This window comes from Camelina sativa, chromosome 20, assembly GCF_030686135.1.
Source record: "Camelina sativa cultivar CO46 ecotype springtype chromosome 20, ASM3068613v1".
Lineage (NCBI taxonomy): Eukaryota > Viridiplantae > Streptophyta > Magnoliopsida > Brassicales > Brassicaceae > Camelina > Camelina sativa.
In genome coordinates, this window is record NC_141899.1 from 29,853,004 (window position 1) to 29,872,020 (window position 19,017).

The 19,017-nt window shown below is 36.6% G+C and overlaps 1 protein-coding gene and 1 pseudogene across 1 annotated transcript; one reads left to right on the top strand and one right to left on the bottom strand.

Annotated features, from left to right (window-relative positions):
* Nucleotides 1-12,217: 12,217 nt before the first annotated feature.
* On the bottom strand, nt 12,218-16,261 carry LOC147919600 (uncharacterized; annotated as a pseudogene).
* Nucleotides 16,262-17,472: 1,211 nt separating this feature from the next.
* Nucleotides 17,473-18,854, top strand: LOC147919601 (uncharacterized). The gene is made up of 3 exons (XM_087503357.1): nt 17,473-17,974; nt 18,081-18,665; nt 18,749-18,854. The coding sequence occupies exons 1-3, from the start codon at nt 17,543-17,545 to the stop codon at nt 18,794-18,796; spliced, it is 1,065 nt and encodes a 354-aa protein (XP_087359483.1). The 5' UTR covers nt 17,473-17,542; the 3' UTR covers nt 18,797-18,854.
* The last annotated feature ends 163 nt before the right edge of the window (nt 18,855-19,017 follow it).

A 19,017-nucleotide genomic window follows, 5' to 3' on the forward strand; every position in this document is an offset into this window, starting at 1 on the left:
TGAATTGAGAAGCGTAATTGTCTTTGGCACGACACTTCAAAGTTTCATTCCTACACGTTTAACAAATTTTTAAAATCTTAACATAGACCACTTGAAAATGTAAGTGTCTTAAAGATAGAGTAAATGTCCTTTACCTGCCATTTAACAGCGTGATGACAACTTCATTACTATTATTGGCACTCTCATGTCTTCATTTGTCTTCCACATCTATTATACACTCACAAACATCTAATTCGAGAAGAAGACATAATTTAGCTTTCCAAAGTGTTGCATATCTATTTTTGGTAAAAGTTTAATTTGTACTTTCATATGGAAGGGACCAATACAGAAAGTTACAAAATACCTAAAAAGATTAAAGATTTCTGAACACAAAGATACAATTAACTATATTCACGGAATGTACCATAACAATATAAATTTATTAAAGAAACACTTACCGAAAGAGATGGGATGATTCATTCTTCAACGATATATATCATCTAAATCCTCGAACCGAAAGTAAGTATTTGGACTCAATGGTTGGAGCAGCTTCATCGTTGTATCATCCGTAAATTTTATTTGATAAGGATGATGAGTATTCCTCTCCTTCAGGGTTGGATTGATTACTTTGAAACTTCTAATATCATACTACTCACCATTGTCGATATATTTTCGGAGTTTAGCGAGTGTATTTGGTAGAAAAGCAGCTTCGATTGTGTCACCCTTCACAATTATATACAATTGTGTAAGAAGCCTTATATATAATTAAGAACTGTTAAATTTTGAAATTTAAGTAAAACATCTTGTTCAATTAACGACACTAACCTTTTCATCCACAAGTAGCAGAACTTGTTTCGTGAAGAACTCGTTGATTCTCCAAGAATATAAGACTTTGGCGTGGATATACCAATTAGTTCTTCTCAACCTTTGACTCATATTTCTATGCATTTTGTTCTTGGCTTACCTCGAACCAGAAATGGTAGAGATTCTATTTTTGTTGTGGTTGACAGGTTTAGCAAGATGGCTCACGTCATTGCAAGTCACAAGACGGGTGATGCTATTATTGTAGCTAACTTGTTTTTCAGGGAAGTCATAAGGAGGATCCATGACAACGCATATCAGACTGATCTTCAAGATTCCGATTTGAGGACAAATCCTTTTGAAGAGGGGGAGGATGATATGATCGTGGCAAGCACAGAGCCAGAGGCTGCAGAGAAACCGGAGGTGGTGGGAAGGATCATTCGTTCAAGAGCTAAGGAGAGGGCTAAGGAAGCTCATTCACTCATAGCTGACGGATCATTCAACCTACCGAGGATCCAAGTCTTTAACATCTCCACCTTGAAGACTTCACCCGGTAATGATAACTAGATAACTTAGGTGTGAAGTTTGTACTCTTTTTGCCATAGCTGAGTTTTGTCCCACTGGGTTTTCTTGGCATGGTTTTTAATGAGGCAAATGGATCACTACGTCGAGTTATCTAGAAGTCATTGCCAATGGGAAATAATGTACAAGTCCCCAGACTTCAGTATTGTGTCACCAGACTTCAGACTTCAGTCACCAGACTTCAGACTTTAGTCACCAGACTTCAGACTTTAGTCACCAGACTTCAGACTTTAGTCACCAGACTTCAGAATTAAGTCACCAGACTTCAGTATTAAGTTGCCAGACTTCAGTACCTGATGTTTTGCTGTTTTTCTTGTTTTCCTTAAAACGTCTTGTTGTTTTATTTTGAACTTCCTGTTGTTTGGAGTGTCGAGCCTAGGGTTGATTATAAAGCCCCATAGCCACGCCTCCTTGTTCTTTTAGCGAAGAAGTATGTTGTAAACACGTTTGTGAACTTTCTTCTCTCAATCCGATATCTTGAATGCGTTCTTGATTTCTGGGTTTCTATACACTTTGTGATTCAGAAACTCTTCACTTGTTACATTCCATATCACCACCTAAACAATCTATCTCCATCGAATCATTGTTCTAACATCTGATCATCACCATATCCCTCTACATTCACGATCTCACATCATTATCTCCACCATATTGGCACTTCCGCACCATCACCATCGAGTCTCATCATCATTCATCAGTCTACAGCCTTCATCAAAGTTTCTATCCTAGGGAAATCCTATCATGTGGTATCAGAGCCAACTCTGTGCCAAGGCTAAGCGATTCTAAGAACCCTAATCTTTTGAGTTTTTGCTTAATTTCGTTCATTTAGTTTTAGGGTTTGAATTTTTGAGATTCGTTTGTGTCTAGATCGAATAGGGTTTAGTTTTTGTTGATTCGTTTGAGTTTAGGAGTTAGTTTTGTGTTGTTTCGAAATAGGGTTGGGTGTCGATCGATTCTCTTGTGGTGTCGCTCGATACTAGGTCTGCAGTCGTGTGTTTTTCTTGTTTAAAATTCAGAGTCTTAGAGTTTATTTTTGTTTTGCTCATTCAAAGAACAAGTTACTTCGAGTTTCTTCTTTGATTTGCAGGTACAATGGAGCTATCTCCAGAGGCTATGGAAGCTTTGAATCAAGCCATGTCCAAGCAAATAGCAGAAGCAAACAAGTTAATGTCTACTCAGTTTCAGCAACAGATGGAGCAGCTCAGTAACAAGTTTGAGAAACAGTTCAAGGACATAGCTCAAGCATCTAGTGCTTCAGAACAGAGTTCTACAGAACCACCTAGTCCTAATGAGGCCCTTCGTTTAGCTAAAGGAAAGGCTCACTTAGGAACCTCTTCCAAGCATACACGGATTAGAACAGCTAAGTCACCTACTGGGGGAAGAGAGACTTGTTTCAATCAGAGGAGAAGCACTCAGGGTACAGAGAGAGAGCAACGCAGAACCGGCAGGGAACATATACGCCCACGACGAGCTGAACAAGTAGCTGGGCATCGAATCTACATTGAGTCAGATAGAGAGTATTCTGAAGAAGAAGAAGTTTCAGATCATAGTCAAGAGACAATGAGGAGAAACCGAAACAGAGATCATGGCAGGGATTATGATCCATTGAGGCAGCAGCTGAAGCACCTTAAAATTCAGTATCCTTCTTTCCATGGAACCAATGATCCAGAAACTTATCTAGACTGGGAAAGGAAGATGGAATCCAACTTTCAGATTCAAGGCACTTATGAGCTGAACAAGGTGAAGATAGCCATCTCTGAATTCAGTGGTTATGCTTTGTTGTGGTGGGAGCAGTTGGGACTTACTAGACATCGACAGAGAGAGCCTGCTATCACTACATGGGAACAGCTAGTCACGCAGATGAGAAAGAAGTTTGTGCCTACACACTACCAGAGAGAGATTCTTAACAAGCTGAGGCGTCTCACTCAAGGGACTAAGTCTGTAAGAGACTACTATCAGGAGCTGGAAACACTTATGATCAGAGTTGATTTGAGGGAAAGTGAAGACATGGTTATGTCTAGGTTTCTTGGAGGTTTGAACAGAGAGATTCAAGACAAGATAGAGCTGCAGAACTATGAAGATGTGCAAGAAATGGTACATAAGGCAGAGCTGATTGAATCACAGATCAAGAGAAAGGGAGTGAGGTCTACATTTACGCCTGACCTGCCCAAGCCGAGAGAGTTCAGTAAACCCGCCTTCATCAAGGACAGCAAACCCGTGACAACCATAGTCAAAGAGGAAGTTAAAATCGATTCCAAGCCCAAGAGTAGCACCTCTACAAGTCATATCAGGTGTTTCAAATGCCAAGGGATGGGGCATTATTCCAGAGACTGTCCTAACAAGAAGATGTTTCTTCTTCAAGATGGAGGAGAGATTGTGCCAATAGATAGTTCAGAGAGTGAACCAGAGCCTGAACTAGATGAAGAAGGAGAATCCGCAGTCATGGGAGAGATGCTAGTAGCACGCAGAGCTTTAAGTGTTCAGATGCATCCAGATGATAGAGGTCAGCGTGAGAACCTATTTCATACCAGGTGTATGGTTCAAGACAAGGTCTGCACTTTGATTGTCGATGGTGGTAGCTGTACTAATGCAGCTAGTGAAGAGATGGTACAGAAGCTTAATCTCAAGACTACTTCACATCCAAGACCTTATCAGCTACAGTGGTTGAACAACAAGGGTGCTTTGACAGTCACGCAGCAAGTGATGGTGAAAATAGCGATTGGGAAGTATGAGGATGAGCTGCTTTGTGATGTCATTCCAATGAAGTCAAGTCATATCCTTTTGGGAAGACCATGGCAGTTCGACAGAAGAGTGTTTCAAGATGGCTACACCAACAAGCAGTCATTTGAGTTCAAAGGGCGCAAGGTCACTCTTCTACCACTTACTCCCAGCGAAATCTACAAGGACCAGCTTCACATGAACCGCAAGGATACAGAGAAAGTGTCTCACAGCCTGTACATCAATCACAGCGAGTTCAACAAGCTATTTGAGCCAGAGATGACCACATTCAAGTTTGGGTATAAAGAGACACTCACCAGCACCAAGCCAGCAGAAGAGCTTCCACGCGAGATCATAGAGGTTATAGAGGCGTACAAGGATGAGTTTCCAGAAGAGATAACTCCAGGCTCGCAGCCACTACGCAGGATAAAGCATCAGATCGAATTGGTACCAGGTTCAGCTCTATCGAACAGACCAGCTTACAGCACCAATCCAGTAGAAACTAAAGAGCTTCAGAAGCAAGAAGAAGAGCTGATGAGCAAGGGACACATTAAAGATAACCTCAGTCCAAGTGCAGGTAAGGATAATGTAGTCACAGATGCATTATCCAGGAGGTACACTCTCATTTCTACTTTATCTTCTAAGCTAGTAGGACTTTATGAGACTGACCTCGATTTTGCTGAGAGCTATGGCAAATGCCATAAGTTTGTTTTTGAAAACTACTATAGACAGGATGGATATCTGTTCTTTAAGGATAGATTGTGCATACCAAGAGGATCCATGAGAGAGATGCTGATCAGAGAAGCTCACGGAGGTGGACTAGCTGGACATTTTGGGGTGTCAAAGACTCTACTTGGACTGCAAGAACACTTCTATTGGCCTCAAATGAAGAAAGACGTTGAGAAGGTTTGTTCTAGGTGCCATATCTGCAAAATGGCGAAGGGTAAGGTACAGCCTCACGGCTTGTACACTCCTCTACCGAATCCTTCTCAACCTTTGACTCATATTTCTATGCATTTTGTTCTTGGCTTACCTCGAACCAGAAATGGTAGAGATTCTATTTTTGTTGTGGTTGACAGGTTTAGCAAGATGGCTCACGTCATTGCAAGTCACAAGACGGGTGATGCTATTATTGTAGCTAACTTGTTTTTCAGGGAAGTCATAAGGAGGATCCATGACAACGCATATCAGACTGATCTTCAAGATTCCGATTTGAGGACAAATCCTTTTGAAGAGGGGGAGGATGATATGATCGTGGCAAGCACAGAGCCAGAGGTTACAGAGAAACCGGAGGTGGTGGGAAGGATCATTCGTTCAAGAGCTAAGGAGAGGGCTAAGGAAGCTCATTCACTCATAGCTGACGGATCATTCAACCTACCGAGGATCCAAGTCTTTAACATCTCCACCTTGAAGACTTCACCCGGTAATGATAACTAGATAACTTAGGTGTGAAGTTTGTACTCTTTTTCCCATAGCTGAGTTTTGTCCCACTGGGTTTTCTTGGCATGGTTTTTAATGAGGCAAATGGATCACTACGTCGAGTTATCTAGAAGTCATTGCCAATGGGAAATAATGTACAAGTCCCCAGACTTCAGTATTGTGTCACCAGACTTCAGACTTCAGTCACCAGACTTCAGACTTTAGTCACCAGACTTCAGACTTTAGTCACCAGACTTCAGACTTTAGTCACCAGACTTCAGAATTAAGTCACCAGACTTCAGTATTAAGTTGCCAGACTTCAGTACCTGATGTTTTGCTGTTTTTCTTGTTTTCCTTAAAACGTCTTGTTGTTTTATTTTGAACTTCCTGTTGTTTGGAGTGTCGAGCCTAGGGTTGATTATAAAGCCCCATAGCCACGCCTCCTTGTTCTTTTAGCGAAGAAGTATGTTGTAAACACGTTTGTGAACTTTCTTCTCTCAATCCGATATCTTGAATGCGTTCTTGATTTCTGGGTTTCTATACACTTTGTGATTCAGAAACTCTTCACTTGTTACATTCCATATCACCACCTAAACAATCTATCTCCATCGAATCATTGTTCTAACATCTGATCATCACCATATCCCTCTACATTCACGATCTCACATCATTATCTCCACCATATTGGCACTTCCGCACCATCACCATCGAGTCTCATCATCATTCATCAGTCTACAGCCTTCATCAGAGTTTCTATCCTAGGGAAATCCTATCACAACCTCTAGCACAACCGGTAGAATCTGTCTAAAATCACCCCCTAAAACAAAAACATTACCTCAAAAACTCGATCACACTTCATAATATCTCGCATACTCCTATCCAACGTTTCGAAACAAAATATGTTCATCATTGGAGCCTCATCCAATATAATGAGCTTTGCTTCTCTAATTAACTAGGTGAGATGGGATTGACCATCTATTGAACACGTTGTATATTCGTCCACATTGATGGGTATACTAAATGTAGAATGAGCTGTCCGACCACCTTCTATAAGTAAAGCAAGTATACCACTTGATGCAACATTAAGAACAATATCATCCATAGATCAAATATCATCGCCAAGAATACTCCACAAGAATGTTTTTCCAGTACCACCAAATCCATGAACAAAAAACATACCTCCCTTGTTTCGATACACAACATCAATTATTTCTAGGTAGATATTTTTTTGCTCATCGGTTGACATACTTAAGAACCTGTCGAAATCCTTTTTGGTCATCACGGTTATAGTTTCTCTCATCTCTGAGAAGCATATTCTCATTATTATCTATCAAAGAATCGTCTGATTTAGGCATATTCACAATAGTTTACCGATTGGTTGAACCAAGTTGGAGAGATTTTTTTTTTTTTTTTTTTTTTTCCAACCAAACATTTAAATAAATTAAAAAGAAACTCCAAGGTTGGTTGCCCAAACTGGAGCGAACGAGTTTACAAATGCGACTTCAGAAACCAAAGGTCTAGAGGAGCGAGCTAGACGATCTGCACGGACGTTTGACAATCGCGGGATCTTGGTCAGAGAGAAGGAAGGGAAAGATGATCGAAGGGAGTGAAAATCTTCCAATAGATGTGTAAAAGCTGGCCAGTCATCCGTAGCCTGCACCATCGCCACCAATTCTGCGCTATCTGACTGAAAATTCTGACAATCAATCCCAGCCGCCCGAAGAGACTCCATAGCCCAAAGCAAAGCATTAAACTCCGAGTGAAGGGAAGAAGGACTACGACGAAGACTACGAGCACCCAGAAGTAGCGTCCTGTCATCATGAGTACCATACCACCATCACGAGCACCCAGAAGTTGGAGAGATTTTTCTTCCAATAAACACAAGATTCTAACCCGGATTTTTCATTCGTATTTTGAAGGATTTAAACGTGAAACATGATCAGTTGGAGAATACATGACCATAATATAACCTGCACTAAACAAATCCAGTAATTATAATCAAAATTAGATTGTCAAACATATAAAAGCATTGAATGAAGAGAAATTTTTAAGAACCTTAGAATATATTCGAGAGTTGGATATTAATCATATACTCTAACCGACGTCTATATATATAAACTTAGAGATTGCTATATATTCCTAAATTTATAAAATTAATTGATAATATAAAATTTATGTATTTATAATAATAGATATGTGTAAATATATAACATATATATCTCTTATATATGTTAACTTACTTATTTAAACAATACTTATTTACATCTTAATCGTATCGATTATGTAAAATTCTGATAAATATCTTTTTATTTTATTTAAAAGATAACCAAAATATATTCATTTTCATCTTTATCACTTAAAGTTCATAATAAATATACTCATGAAGATAATCATCCTTTTAACTAATTTTATATATATATATATATATATATATATATATTAATTGAGATATGTTATTTTTTCTTTCAAACAATAATTATTTCCATCTTTATTATTTCAAATTTGTAAATTTTTAATAAATCGTAAGTTTTATCTTTGGCGAGTATGATTTTTACAAATAAAGGTAATATAATAAAACGTTCTTACATATTTGTCGTTTTAAATTTATGAAATTACATAAGTTTGAAGATATACACTATTATTCTATCATTCATTTATGTATAATTTATAAATCTATTATAAAATAAATTAAAATTTTTTCAGAAACGTTTATGAATAAATATTTTCACAAACTCAATATTTATTAAAAATGACGATTCTATTATAAAAAAAAAGTCATAAAAAGTGTAATATTTTAAAGATCAAAGATCAATTTATTAATAATTAGATTATTATTATATTTAAATAAAGAAAAAATAAATTAAAGGAACAAATGTTATAGGAATATTATAGGGTGAAAAAAATGTCTTTTCTTTGATCTTGGCTTCCATATCATCACTTTATGATACCAAACAGATGGAATTGGAATTTCAGCATAAGTGATTTTTTTGGCTTTAGGAGCTTGTGTATTGAATATAATCCAATCCGAAAATTTAGTTCTTGTAGTTGTCGAAGGAATCATAACATCATCCTCAAGACCATCGTCATTATAGTATTCTTTAGGTAAAACATGGAATTATTCTCTATTCCCAATAATTATATAACATGATTATTTAAATAATCTGAATGAAATTAAACAATTTCCACATACCCAAAAATATGCATGGCTATTAACGATCATAATTTTCCTGCAAATATGGCAATCCAAGTAAAATCAAATTATGAAAAAGAAATTATAATGATTAGAAATAATTTAACACGTTGATCATTCCAAATTTCCAATTATATAAAATAATACATGATACTAATTAGTAATTAGAAACAAATTTGTCGATCGATTCATATGGTCTATGATACCTACGTCAAATAGCTATTATCTATTATATTAACAGGAAAATAAAGAATAATAAGATCCATATGCAATATCTCTCTTTAAAAAGATGGAAGATAATTATAAGAATATATAATAAATAATCGATTAAAGAAAATTTCTATTTTATAAAATGTTAATATAAATTTGAGAACATAATAAAAGAATTAAATTTAAAACCTCAACCAAAAAAGCACAATATTATACCTTTTCTGAAAGATGAACCAACAACAACCAAAGCATTATAATTTGTGGATCTTGCTTTCCAAGAAAGCACTATATGAACAGGAAAATAAATAGGATCAGTCGATGAATCATAAAAAACAGCAAGATCGGAATAGAAATATAAATTTGAGAACATGATGAAAGAATTATAGAAATTGATAAAACTATAAATTCAAGAGAAGAGAGTTTTTTTTTCTTTCTTTGTTGAGTTATGGTGAAAGCAAACTATAGCATTGTATTTATAGTTGTAAATGACCTATTTTTTTAGGGTTTCTAGTAAGGAGGTGTATTGTTATCGGGTTTTTTTTTCCTGCAGAAGCCATTAATATTTAGATTAACATCGATCTATCTATAAACAATCTAAGCCCATTAATTATCTCAAATCTGTAGAATTTGTAGTATAAAACAGAACTATAGTTGTAAAAAGGGTGTTTTCCGGAAAATATAGGGATTAATTTAGCAAATTCTAGTTTTGCAAATAACTTTTTGTGTAATTAGATTATTCTGTCGATTTTTCTATTTATTTTTAATGCAAAAATAGGTAAATTTACATCTAGGGGCAAAATATTTCAACGTCAGGGACACTTTCATTAATGACAAAATAGTAATCCGTGCCTGAGAATGAACATGTGATGTTTTCACTTGTGCTTTAATATAATAGATCACACAAGTATGCCGCTGATCTTCATATTTGATCCCACAAATAAAGTGTATTTTGTTATATACTTTCAATTTGGATTTTTTTAAAATAAAGATGCATAAAAAAGGTTTTTTCGGTTAAATATATTTTTACATTTATTCAAGAAAAAAAATAGTAAAAGTATGAAATTTATAATCGTAGATTCTAATTAAACCAATAAAATTGGTCCCATGGTAACAAAAGTTTTACAACATGGAAACAAAATCAGAAATTTGATTTCAGTCAACAGACTCAATTCTTCGTAAGCAATGAAACAAATGGTGTCTAAAGAAGTGATTAAAAAAATTAGTAATTACCTACTAACTACAAAACAAATATTTGATGATTAAAAATTAATTATATTTTTATTAAAAACATTTTATTTTAATCGATTTTAAATCATATGATCGCCAACTTAATTTGAGAAATGAGAATCACGTAATGCAGCATCAGTTTTTGGAAAAGAGGTCTTCTTGATGGTAACATGTGTATAATAAATAAACTAATTGATATTTAGTTTACGTTGTTAAACACATACCAAAAAGAAAATCCCAATTTCGAATCTTCTTAATTGTTTGAACTTTGAAGCAAGAAGAAATCATAACTAATTCATAAATAAATTATATATATAGGGTTTTGTGAAAAAAATATCTCAAAGTAATTTTTTTTGCAAGTTGACCTCTGAATCGACCCGACTTTAAAAAAAAAATAATAATAATAATAATAATAATAATAATAATAATAAATAAACTACAATTGGTGGTCTTATACCCACTAGCCACCTAACCACAATCACAATCAACAGCAGAAATAACCACACCAATATCCAATAAATATCCAATAATAATCCAATAATTATAACATAACAATATCCAAAATTCAACCAACAAGAATCACATAACCAACAACCTAGCAATACTTCTAATGACCCAACTCTAGCAACCTAGCAATGCCAGACAACATCCAATCGAGTCCCTAGAACATCCTCCTTTTCATTGCCTTGATTCCACGATCACACTTTGCCTTTACCTGCACCACAACACAAATTGAGATGCATGAGTATTTTATAAACACCCAGTGAGGCAATCCTCCCATCTACTGGGCTATACACACAAGCAACAGTAATTCTAATGTTCCAAACAATCAACAAACAAAGCATACAAACCAGGAAAACAAACATCAACTCGCTGGAAGGGAGGTGTCGACTAACACCAGCCAAGTGTCGACCCTACACTGGCTCATGGTGTCGACCGACACTACCCCACAGTGTCGATCGATGCTGCTTCACTAGTGTCGACAGAAACCAATTGGTGTCGATCGACACTCCCTCTGCAACCGCGAAGCGAGAGTCAAATCTCGCTTCCAAACTTCACCAAATCGTCCAATACTCAAGACCCAAGCCTTATACATCCGTAGGAACCTGTAGCAATCAATCCCAACAAGAAAAACACACAAACACAGCAACAAACAAGCAAGAACAAGGAATCACAGGCTTAGATTAGCCATAGTCATGCACTCACCTCACTGCAGGAAGAATCTGACAAACAATGACAAATCCCACACTCCCAGCAACCTTCTAGCTTCTTCCTAGATTCAAATCTCCCAAGAAAAGCCAACCAATCACCCAGAAATCACCAAAAAGCTCAAGAACACACTTTCTCTTTGTTTTCTCTCAAAGTGGCGTGAGACAAAAACATAACACGACCTTAGGTCGATTTCTCCCTTTTATATCTCGGTTCAATGGTTTCCTTAAACCAAACCGGTCCAAATCGATAATTAAAAACTGGTCGAACCAGAAAACAATGGTGTCGACTGACACCCCCTTGGCGTCGATCGACACCCTCCCCCAAAACGCACAGTTTTGGTTTGCGGGTATTATAATTCTCCCCCACCAACATAGATTCATCCTCGAATCTCGAATAACCATCAGCCAAGGACTCTCGTGCAACCGTCTCCACGGCCTGCACTCCTCTGACCGATCTACGGAAAGTCACGCTCCAGGCATTATTTGCTCTCGACTTTTGGACTTTCTTTTACCCATAGGTCTAAACCTTGAGTTTTTACTGGCTCCTCGTCAGACCTAAGTCTGCATGCCATAATGTTGGCTCCTCGTCAGACCTAAGTTTTTACTGGCTCCTGTTGTCGCCGAGTTTAATGTTTTTACGGAACGTATTGTCAAACTCTGTGAACCACGCCTTGGTACCACACATGTGATTGCTGCAACCAGAGTCAAGAAACAACACATGCTTGTCCTCTGCTTTGTTCAGCTCAATGTATGCCATCAGCAACACAGCTTATTCTAGCTCAGCGTAGTTTGCATTCTTCTCCCAGCTTGGACACTCATTCTTGAAATGCCCAATTCTATGACACTTAGAGCACTCTATCTTGCTTTTGTCAAAATCTTCTCAAACTCTACCACCTCTACCAGATTAGCCGCCTCGGTATGCTCTTCCTCGGCCTTGGTAACCTCCATGACCTCTTCTTTGACCCTCAACCTTAAGAGCATGCTCCTCACACATTGTTTTGCGCATATTCTTTTCATGCACCAAGAGAGAACTCTGCAACTCATCCACCAAGAGCTTCTTGATGTCCGTGGATTCCTCAATAGCACAAACCACATACGTGAATCTCTCTGCAAGCGTTCTTAAGATTCTCAATAACCTTCGCATCTGGCGTATCTTCCGCCATCACCCTCATGTTATTAGCTACCACCATCACACGAGAGAAATACTTCGTGATTGTTTCTTCTTCTCTCATCTCCAACACTTCAAAATTCCTCCTCAATCCCTGTAGTTGAGCACTCTGAATCCGGAGATTCCCTTGGTACTTCGTCTTCATGGAATCCCATATGTCCTTTGAGCTGTCTTTCTTAGCGATGGTCTTAAGGATCATCTGATCCATTGAAGCAAATAGATAATTCTTCACTTTGAGATCCTTCAGATTCATCTCTACAAGCTCTGTTCTTTGCGGTCCGAACAAGATCATGTTTCTCTCCGGTCTTGAGATCCCCGTCTCGATAAGATTCCACCATTCTTTCGACCTTAGCATGTTCTCCATTACTAATGGTCCGCCTATGTCTAATTCATTATGGACAGGTCATGGACAAGCCCATATTTGGAGCGGGTCTAGATGATCTTGATCCACTTTATTACCCACGTACAAAAATGGATGGACGATATGGACAATGGGCAGCCCATAACACTTAAAAAGCTAGGTCAAAATCGATTTGGGGAAAAAATTAAAAACAGAAAATCGATTTCTTCTTCTTCTCCTCGACCTTGAAGCTCTTCTTCTCCTTAAAACTCTTCTTCTCTTCGACCTCGAAGGTCTTCTTCTCTTCCACCTCGAAGCTCTTTTTCTCTTCGACCTTGAAGCTCTTCTACTCACTCCGTTCGTACCAGAGGAAAGAGACAAACACAAGAACATTGCTCCAGTGGTAAGATTGTTTTCTCCAATTTAACTTAACTTCTTTGTATCTGGGTTTGCTTGAATTAGATTGAAACTGGGTTAGCTTGAATTAGATTGAAAATGGGTTTTCTTGAATTAGATTGAAACTGGGTCTTCTTAAAATCTTATGATGGTTTGAAATTTGTAGCGACATATAAGTGGATTTGCTAAGTTTTTATGGATTTTGGTTATTTCAGATGGATGATACTATGAACCTTGAAGATGATTATGTGAGTGCGGATGAGATGCTCGATCAGGATATGAATCTGCATGAAGAGGAACCTGTAGAACTAGATTCACTAGTGAGTACGGCTGAAAGCATGACTGTCAAGACTAGAGGTAAATGTAAAAGGTCAAAGTATTGGAAGAGTTTTAAAATTATTGGAGATAAATTGTATGATGGTAAGAGTAATGTTAGATGCACCTAATGTGAGCATACTTATTGCATTAATCTTCATAGAAATGGCACCACTACTCTCTTACGTCACTTGAATACATTCTTAAAGACTCCAGGAAGCACTCATTCATGTGAAAGGAAGTTAGATATGATTGTTTTTAGGGAGATGATAGGATTGGCAATCATTGAACATGATTTGCCTTACTCTTTCGTTGAGTACAGAAGAATTAGGGAGGCTTTTCAATATGAAAATTCCAGCATAGAGTTTTGGTCAAGTAATACTGCAGCGGCTGATTGCTTAAAGACCTATGAGAAAGAGAAACATAAGCTTAGAAAGATCTTGGATGAAATTTCAGTTAGATTTTGTTTAACAACAGATTTTTGGAATGCAATAACGATAGAAGGTTACATGTTTTTGACTGCATATTAAATTGATAGTGGATGGAACTTGAAGATAAAAATCTTATCATTATGTGCATTTCCTCCTCCACATACCGGTGCTGGAATAGCCACAAATTTTTGGTGTGCAATGGGGATTAGAGAAGAGAGTATTTACAATTACTGTTGATAATGCTTCATCAAATGAAAACATGCAAAAAATTCTCAATAGGCAGCTTAGGAAAATTTTGGTGTGTAATGGAGAGTTCTTTCAAATGAGATGTGCTGCACATATCTTGAATTTGATTGTGCAAAAAGCATTAGAAGTGATTGATGGTTCTCTAGAGAAAATCCAGGATAGTGTTAAGTTTGTGAGAGTGAGTGAGTCTAGAGAACAGTCCTTTCAAACATTTGTGGAAACCATGGGAATTGATGCTAGGGATGGACTGCTTTTGGATGTATCAACTAGGTGGAACTCAACTCACCTTATGCCCTCAAGAGCAATCATGTACAAGGAAGCACTTCGCCATCTTGCAGGGATTGATACAAGTTATCAATATTTCCCTTCTGATGTAGAGTGGACAAGAGCAAAGTTGATATTTGAGTTGTTGACCCCATTTGCAGAGATGACGAATATGATCTCTAGTTCATCTTATCCAACTGCTAATTTGTATTTCAATCAAGTATAAAAAAATAAAACTTGGTTGAAACCTCAGGAGTACTCTTATGACGACGTTATTTGTGAGATGGTGAAAGGTATGAAGGAGAAATTTGACAAGTATTGGGAGGAACATAGTGACATACTTGTTTTAGCTGCGGACTTTGATCCTAGATTGAAGTTTACTTATATAGAGTATTGCTTCAATACCTTAGATTTTTCAACTAGTAATGCAAGGGTAGATCATTTGCGTAAAAAGCTGAAGAAGCTTTTGATGTTTATAAAAAGAATCCAACAAAATAAAACGGAGCAGGAAATTCAAAGTCAAACACATTGGAGCAAAATATTCTTCCTGGATATGATGTAAGTGTTCTGTTCAAATTGCTTCAATCATGAATTTGTCTTGTGATAAGTTTTTGTATTGATTGTGTTTTGAATTGTTTGGTGATTTGTATTGAGCTGCTTGTGTGATCTGTTTTGAGCTGTTTCTGTTACGTGTGATAATGAGTGGTTTGTGCGAATTGACACTACATGATAAACACACAAACTAGAGGAAAATGTACTTGTATGTGTATGTGTTTTGCTTCTGTTCTTATACTGCTACAACACTTGCTTTTGTGATCTATTTTTAGAGCTCTGTTGATTCATCTTCTGGTTTGAGATTCAAACTGCTGTAACATTCATGATCTGTTTTTAAATCATGATTTGAATGTCTTATGTTTTTATACATTTCCAGGGATTTTATGCTTTCATCTCCCAAACAGTTGGTGCTAATGGTAAGTCAGTACTAGAGAAGTACTTGGATGAACCAGTTTTGAACATAATGGCATTTAAGAGCATGGATGTTTTGAAATATAGGAAGGACAATACAAGCCGCTTTCAAAAACTGTCTTCTATGGCTTGTGGCATCCTTAGCATCCCTATTACGACTATAGCTGCAGAATCATCGTTCAGCATTGGAAGTCGGGTTTTAAGCAAGTATCGAAGTTCACTCCTTCCTTCTAATGTCCAAGCTCTAATTTGCGCTAGAAATTAGTTTCAAGGTTTTGAAGAGATTGTTGATCCATATGAGTTTGCTAAAGAAGAAAATGAAAGAGAAAGAGTTTGAAACCTTTGTGTCATTGTGTTTGAAACATTCTAGACTTTTGTGTTTAGACATTTGTGTTTATTCTTTTGGATTATGTACCTTTAACATTTGTGTTCAAATGTCTTTGGATATTTATGTTTAGACTTTAAACATTTGTGTCAAATTTATCTTTGGATATGTTAGACATTTGTGGTTAGACATTTTTGTGTTTAGAAATATGAGGTTCATTTTTTTCATTTAACATAATTTGTATTTGTTATATTCTGACCAATAGACACCCATGGACAGCCCATAAAAGCATGGTCTTTAATAGGCATGGTCGTTAATGGACATGATCAATTATGTGTCCTTCATCCAAATGGTCAATATTGGACGGATCAGAATAGACGTGGACAGCCCATTTTGACAACTCTATCCATTAGCATTGTCCAATGCTCATAGTTACCATCAAACTTTGGAATGCTAACCTCCTTATCACTCATTCTCACTCTCTGATTTGATCTAAAACCCATTTTCTGAATGGCTTTGATACTACTTATTAAATGTAGCACAGACCAAAACTCTCAAAAGAACTGAAAATACTCGTTGTACTTATTAAAACTTGAGAATGCTACTTTGTCTCTTTAAATAGACCAAAGGGCTCAACAAAGTGGATCCTAAAAAACTGAAACAACTTGGATTTGCCTCCTACATCTCAGGAACACAAGACTTATTCAAACTGACTGAATCAAACAACAAAACAAACGACTAATTCAAACCAACTACTTCTAGATAAGATGCTGAAGAGGTAAATATTATGTTTATATTGCTTGGTGCAAGAATATTGTTGTTTGAAGTTCTAACCCTATCATGTATGTATCCAAACAAAAGGTTATGAAGATTTAATTTATTGTACTCCGTCTTTGAGGCTGAACTCACATTTATATTTTTGAATACTATTAAAATTGAAAATGGATGATCCTGCTTGAAATATGATCGGGTAAAAGGGAAAAAAACATAAATTGTTATTGCAAGGCTGTCAACCCTAATTTTTCTCAAAGTTTGGAACTAATGGCGGACCTATGTAGGAGGTAGAGGGTCAACTGACCCCCCCTAAAAGAGTAAAATAATTATTTTTGTATGTAAATCATGTAAGTATGAGTAGCAAAATTGGTTTGTCCCACCCTCTAGGTTGACCCCCAATAACCGAGTTTGATTTTCCCCTATAACACGAATACATTTTTTTTTATAAAATTGACCCCCTTAATTTTTTTCTTGGGTCCGCCACTGTTTGGAACCCAAATAGACTCTCAGCAAACTGTTTCACACATAGGATGATTTATTAGTTCCTGAATTTTATTGTGGCTGTACGTTACATCAAAACCAGACTCTTACGTATATTCATTTAATTTTTTATAATCAATTTCATATTAACGTTGTTTTTTCTTTTTCTTTTTTTTTGAAAAATATTAGCGTTGTTGTTGAAGTATTTAATAGTCCTGGGCATATAATCCGAAACCGAACAAACCAATCTAAACCGATCCAAAAAAAATCGATTTGGATCGATTTTGGTTTCTCTGTTAAAACCGATTGGTTTTTATATTGAGTGTAATTTGGATTTTAGTTTTAAACTGATCCGAACCAAAATCCGATCGGTTATCCGCTAAAGCAAGGATGATTTCAGGTTAGATTTGAAATCTTGGAATAAAGACAGTTGGAAGAAGGATAAAGGTTTTTGGGCTAGACTATTGAAGAGAGATGGGGAGATTACCATTAAGCGGCTGATGGATGTGCACCTAGTAGAAGCTCCCAAGTGGGAACCTGATGACAAGCTAAGATTTGTATATGTGTGCGTCATAGCTGGTTTGGTAATGGCTAAGGACGAGAAGAAAAAGATCCCTCTCTCATACATCAAGTTGGTGATGGATTTTGATAAGTTGAGAGCTTATCCTTGGGGTTTGCATTCTTTTGACTACCTTGTGACCTCGATCATGGACACAAGAAAGGAGTTGAAGAAGACCAACAGTTATATTCTTAATGGCTTCTCCTTTGCACTTCAAGTATGGGTTATGGAAGCAATTCCAGTGGTTGGAGAGTTGTTGGGAGAAAAGATCAACAAGGAATTCACAAACGGTGCTAGATGTTATAACTGGAAGGGAGCTGCAAAATTGTCTTATCAAGACATTATCATCATAGAGCAATCGTTTGGACCAAAGGTTAGTAATTAATTTTCTCTATTCTTCTTTAATTGTCATGGTCTGAATATGGTTCTGTTTTTTTACTATTGCTTAACCAAAATTTTTGTTACTGTTTTTTTGGTAGGATATCGTCTATCCATACATCTCGAGGTCAGGAAATTTTGACATAATCGATGATATAAAGTTTTTTAGGCATGATGAGATCGATGATGTGGGAGTCAAAAACGTAAACGACTTGGTGCGATCTGGTTACGATTTTAGAGACCATGAGTGGGGTCATGTTGAATCTAATGATGTTGAAGAAGAGAAGATAGAGGAGGTTGTAAACGAAGATGATCATGTTGAAAAGGAAAGTGATGGAGACAATCAATTGTCTGGGTTGGAGAGTACCGAGAAGAAGGAAGATGTAAATGTGGGAGCATCAAGCACGAAGAAGAGAAAGACGAAGCAGATTGATCATGGTGCAGAGAGTCGAAAAATGCAACTCCTATGTCAGCGAGCCGCAACGTCGTTCACTCATGGTTTTGATGAAGAAATAAAGTCATTCATTAAAGGTATGTTTGAAGCTTCTTTCAAGCCTTTTAAGGAAGAAATAAGCCAGCGATTGAAGAAGGTGGAGGAGGATGTATCAGAAGTGAAGGAGATACTATCGACTATAGCATCAACTTCGACACAAGCCACACCATCATCCTTTAAACCAAAAGATGTGGTAAGTCAATAAATAATTTATATGCTTTGGTGTTGTATATGTAATGATTTTGTCAAACTTATTGATTCTTATTTTTGAAACAGGGGAAATCACCATCCGTTCAACCAAAAAGTTTGGTACGTAAAAAGTAACTTGGTAAAAGTTGTCTTCGTTTTAATGTTTTGGAAATCGGTTATGTTTTTTTTTTGTTTTTTTTTAAACATTCGGCTTTGTAAGTTTTTTGAAATTATTCGGCTAATTGTAAACTTAAGTATTGTAATTGTCTTTGTGAACTTATGTATTGTATTGTAATCATTAAACTTTGTTTGGATTTATTTGTTTGTAAACATTAAACTTTGTTTGTTCTTTTCAT

Excerpts from the sequence above, each read along its gene's own strand:
- LOC147919601 (XM_087503357.1), top strand. The coding sequence starts at position 17,543 with ATGGATGTGCACCTAGTAGAAGCTCCCAAGTGGGAACCTGATGACAAG. Across the intron at positions 17,975-18,080 it reads AGCAATCGTTTGGACCAAAG|GATATCGTCTATCCATACAT; the intron begins GTTAGTAATTAA and ends TTTTTTTGGTAG. Across the intron at positions 18,666-18,748 it reads CCTTTAAACCAAAAGATGTG|GGGAAATCACCATCCGTTCA; the intron begins GTAAGTCAATAA and ends TTTTTGAAACAG.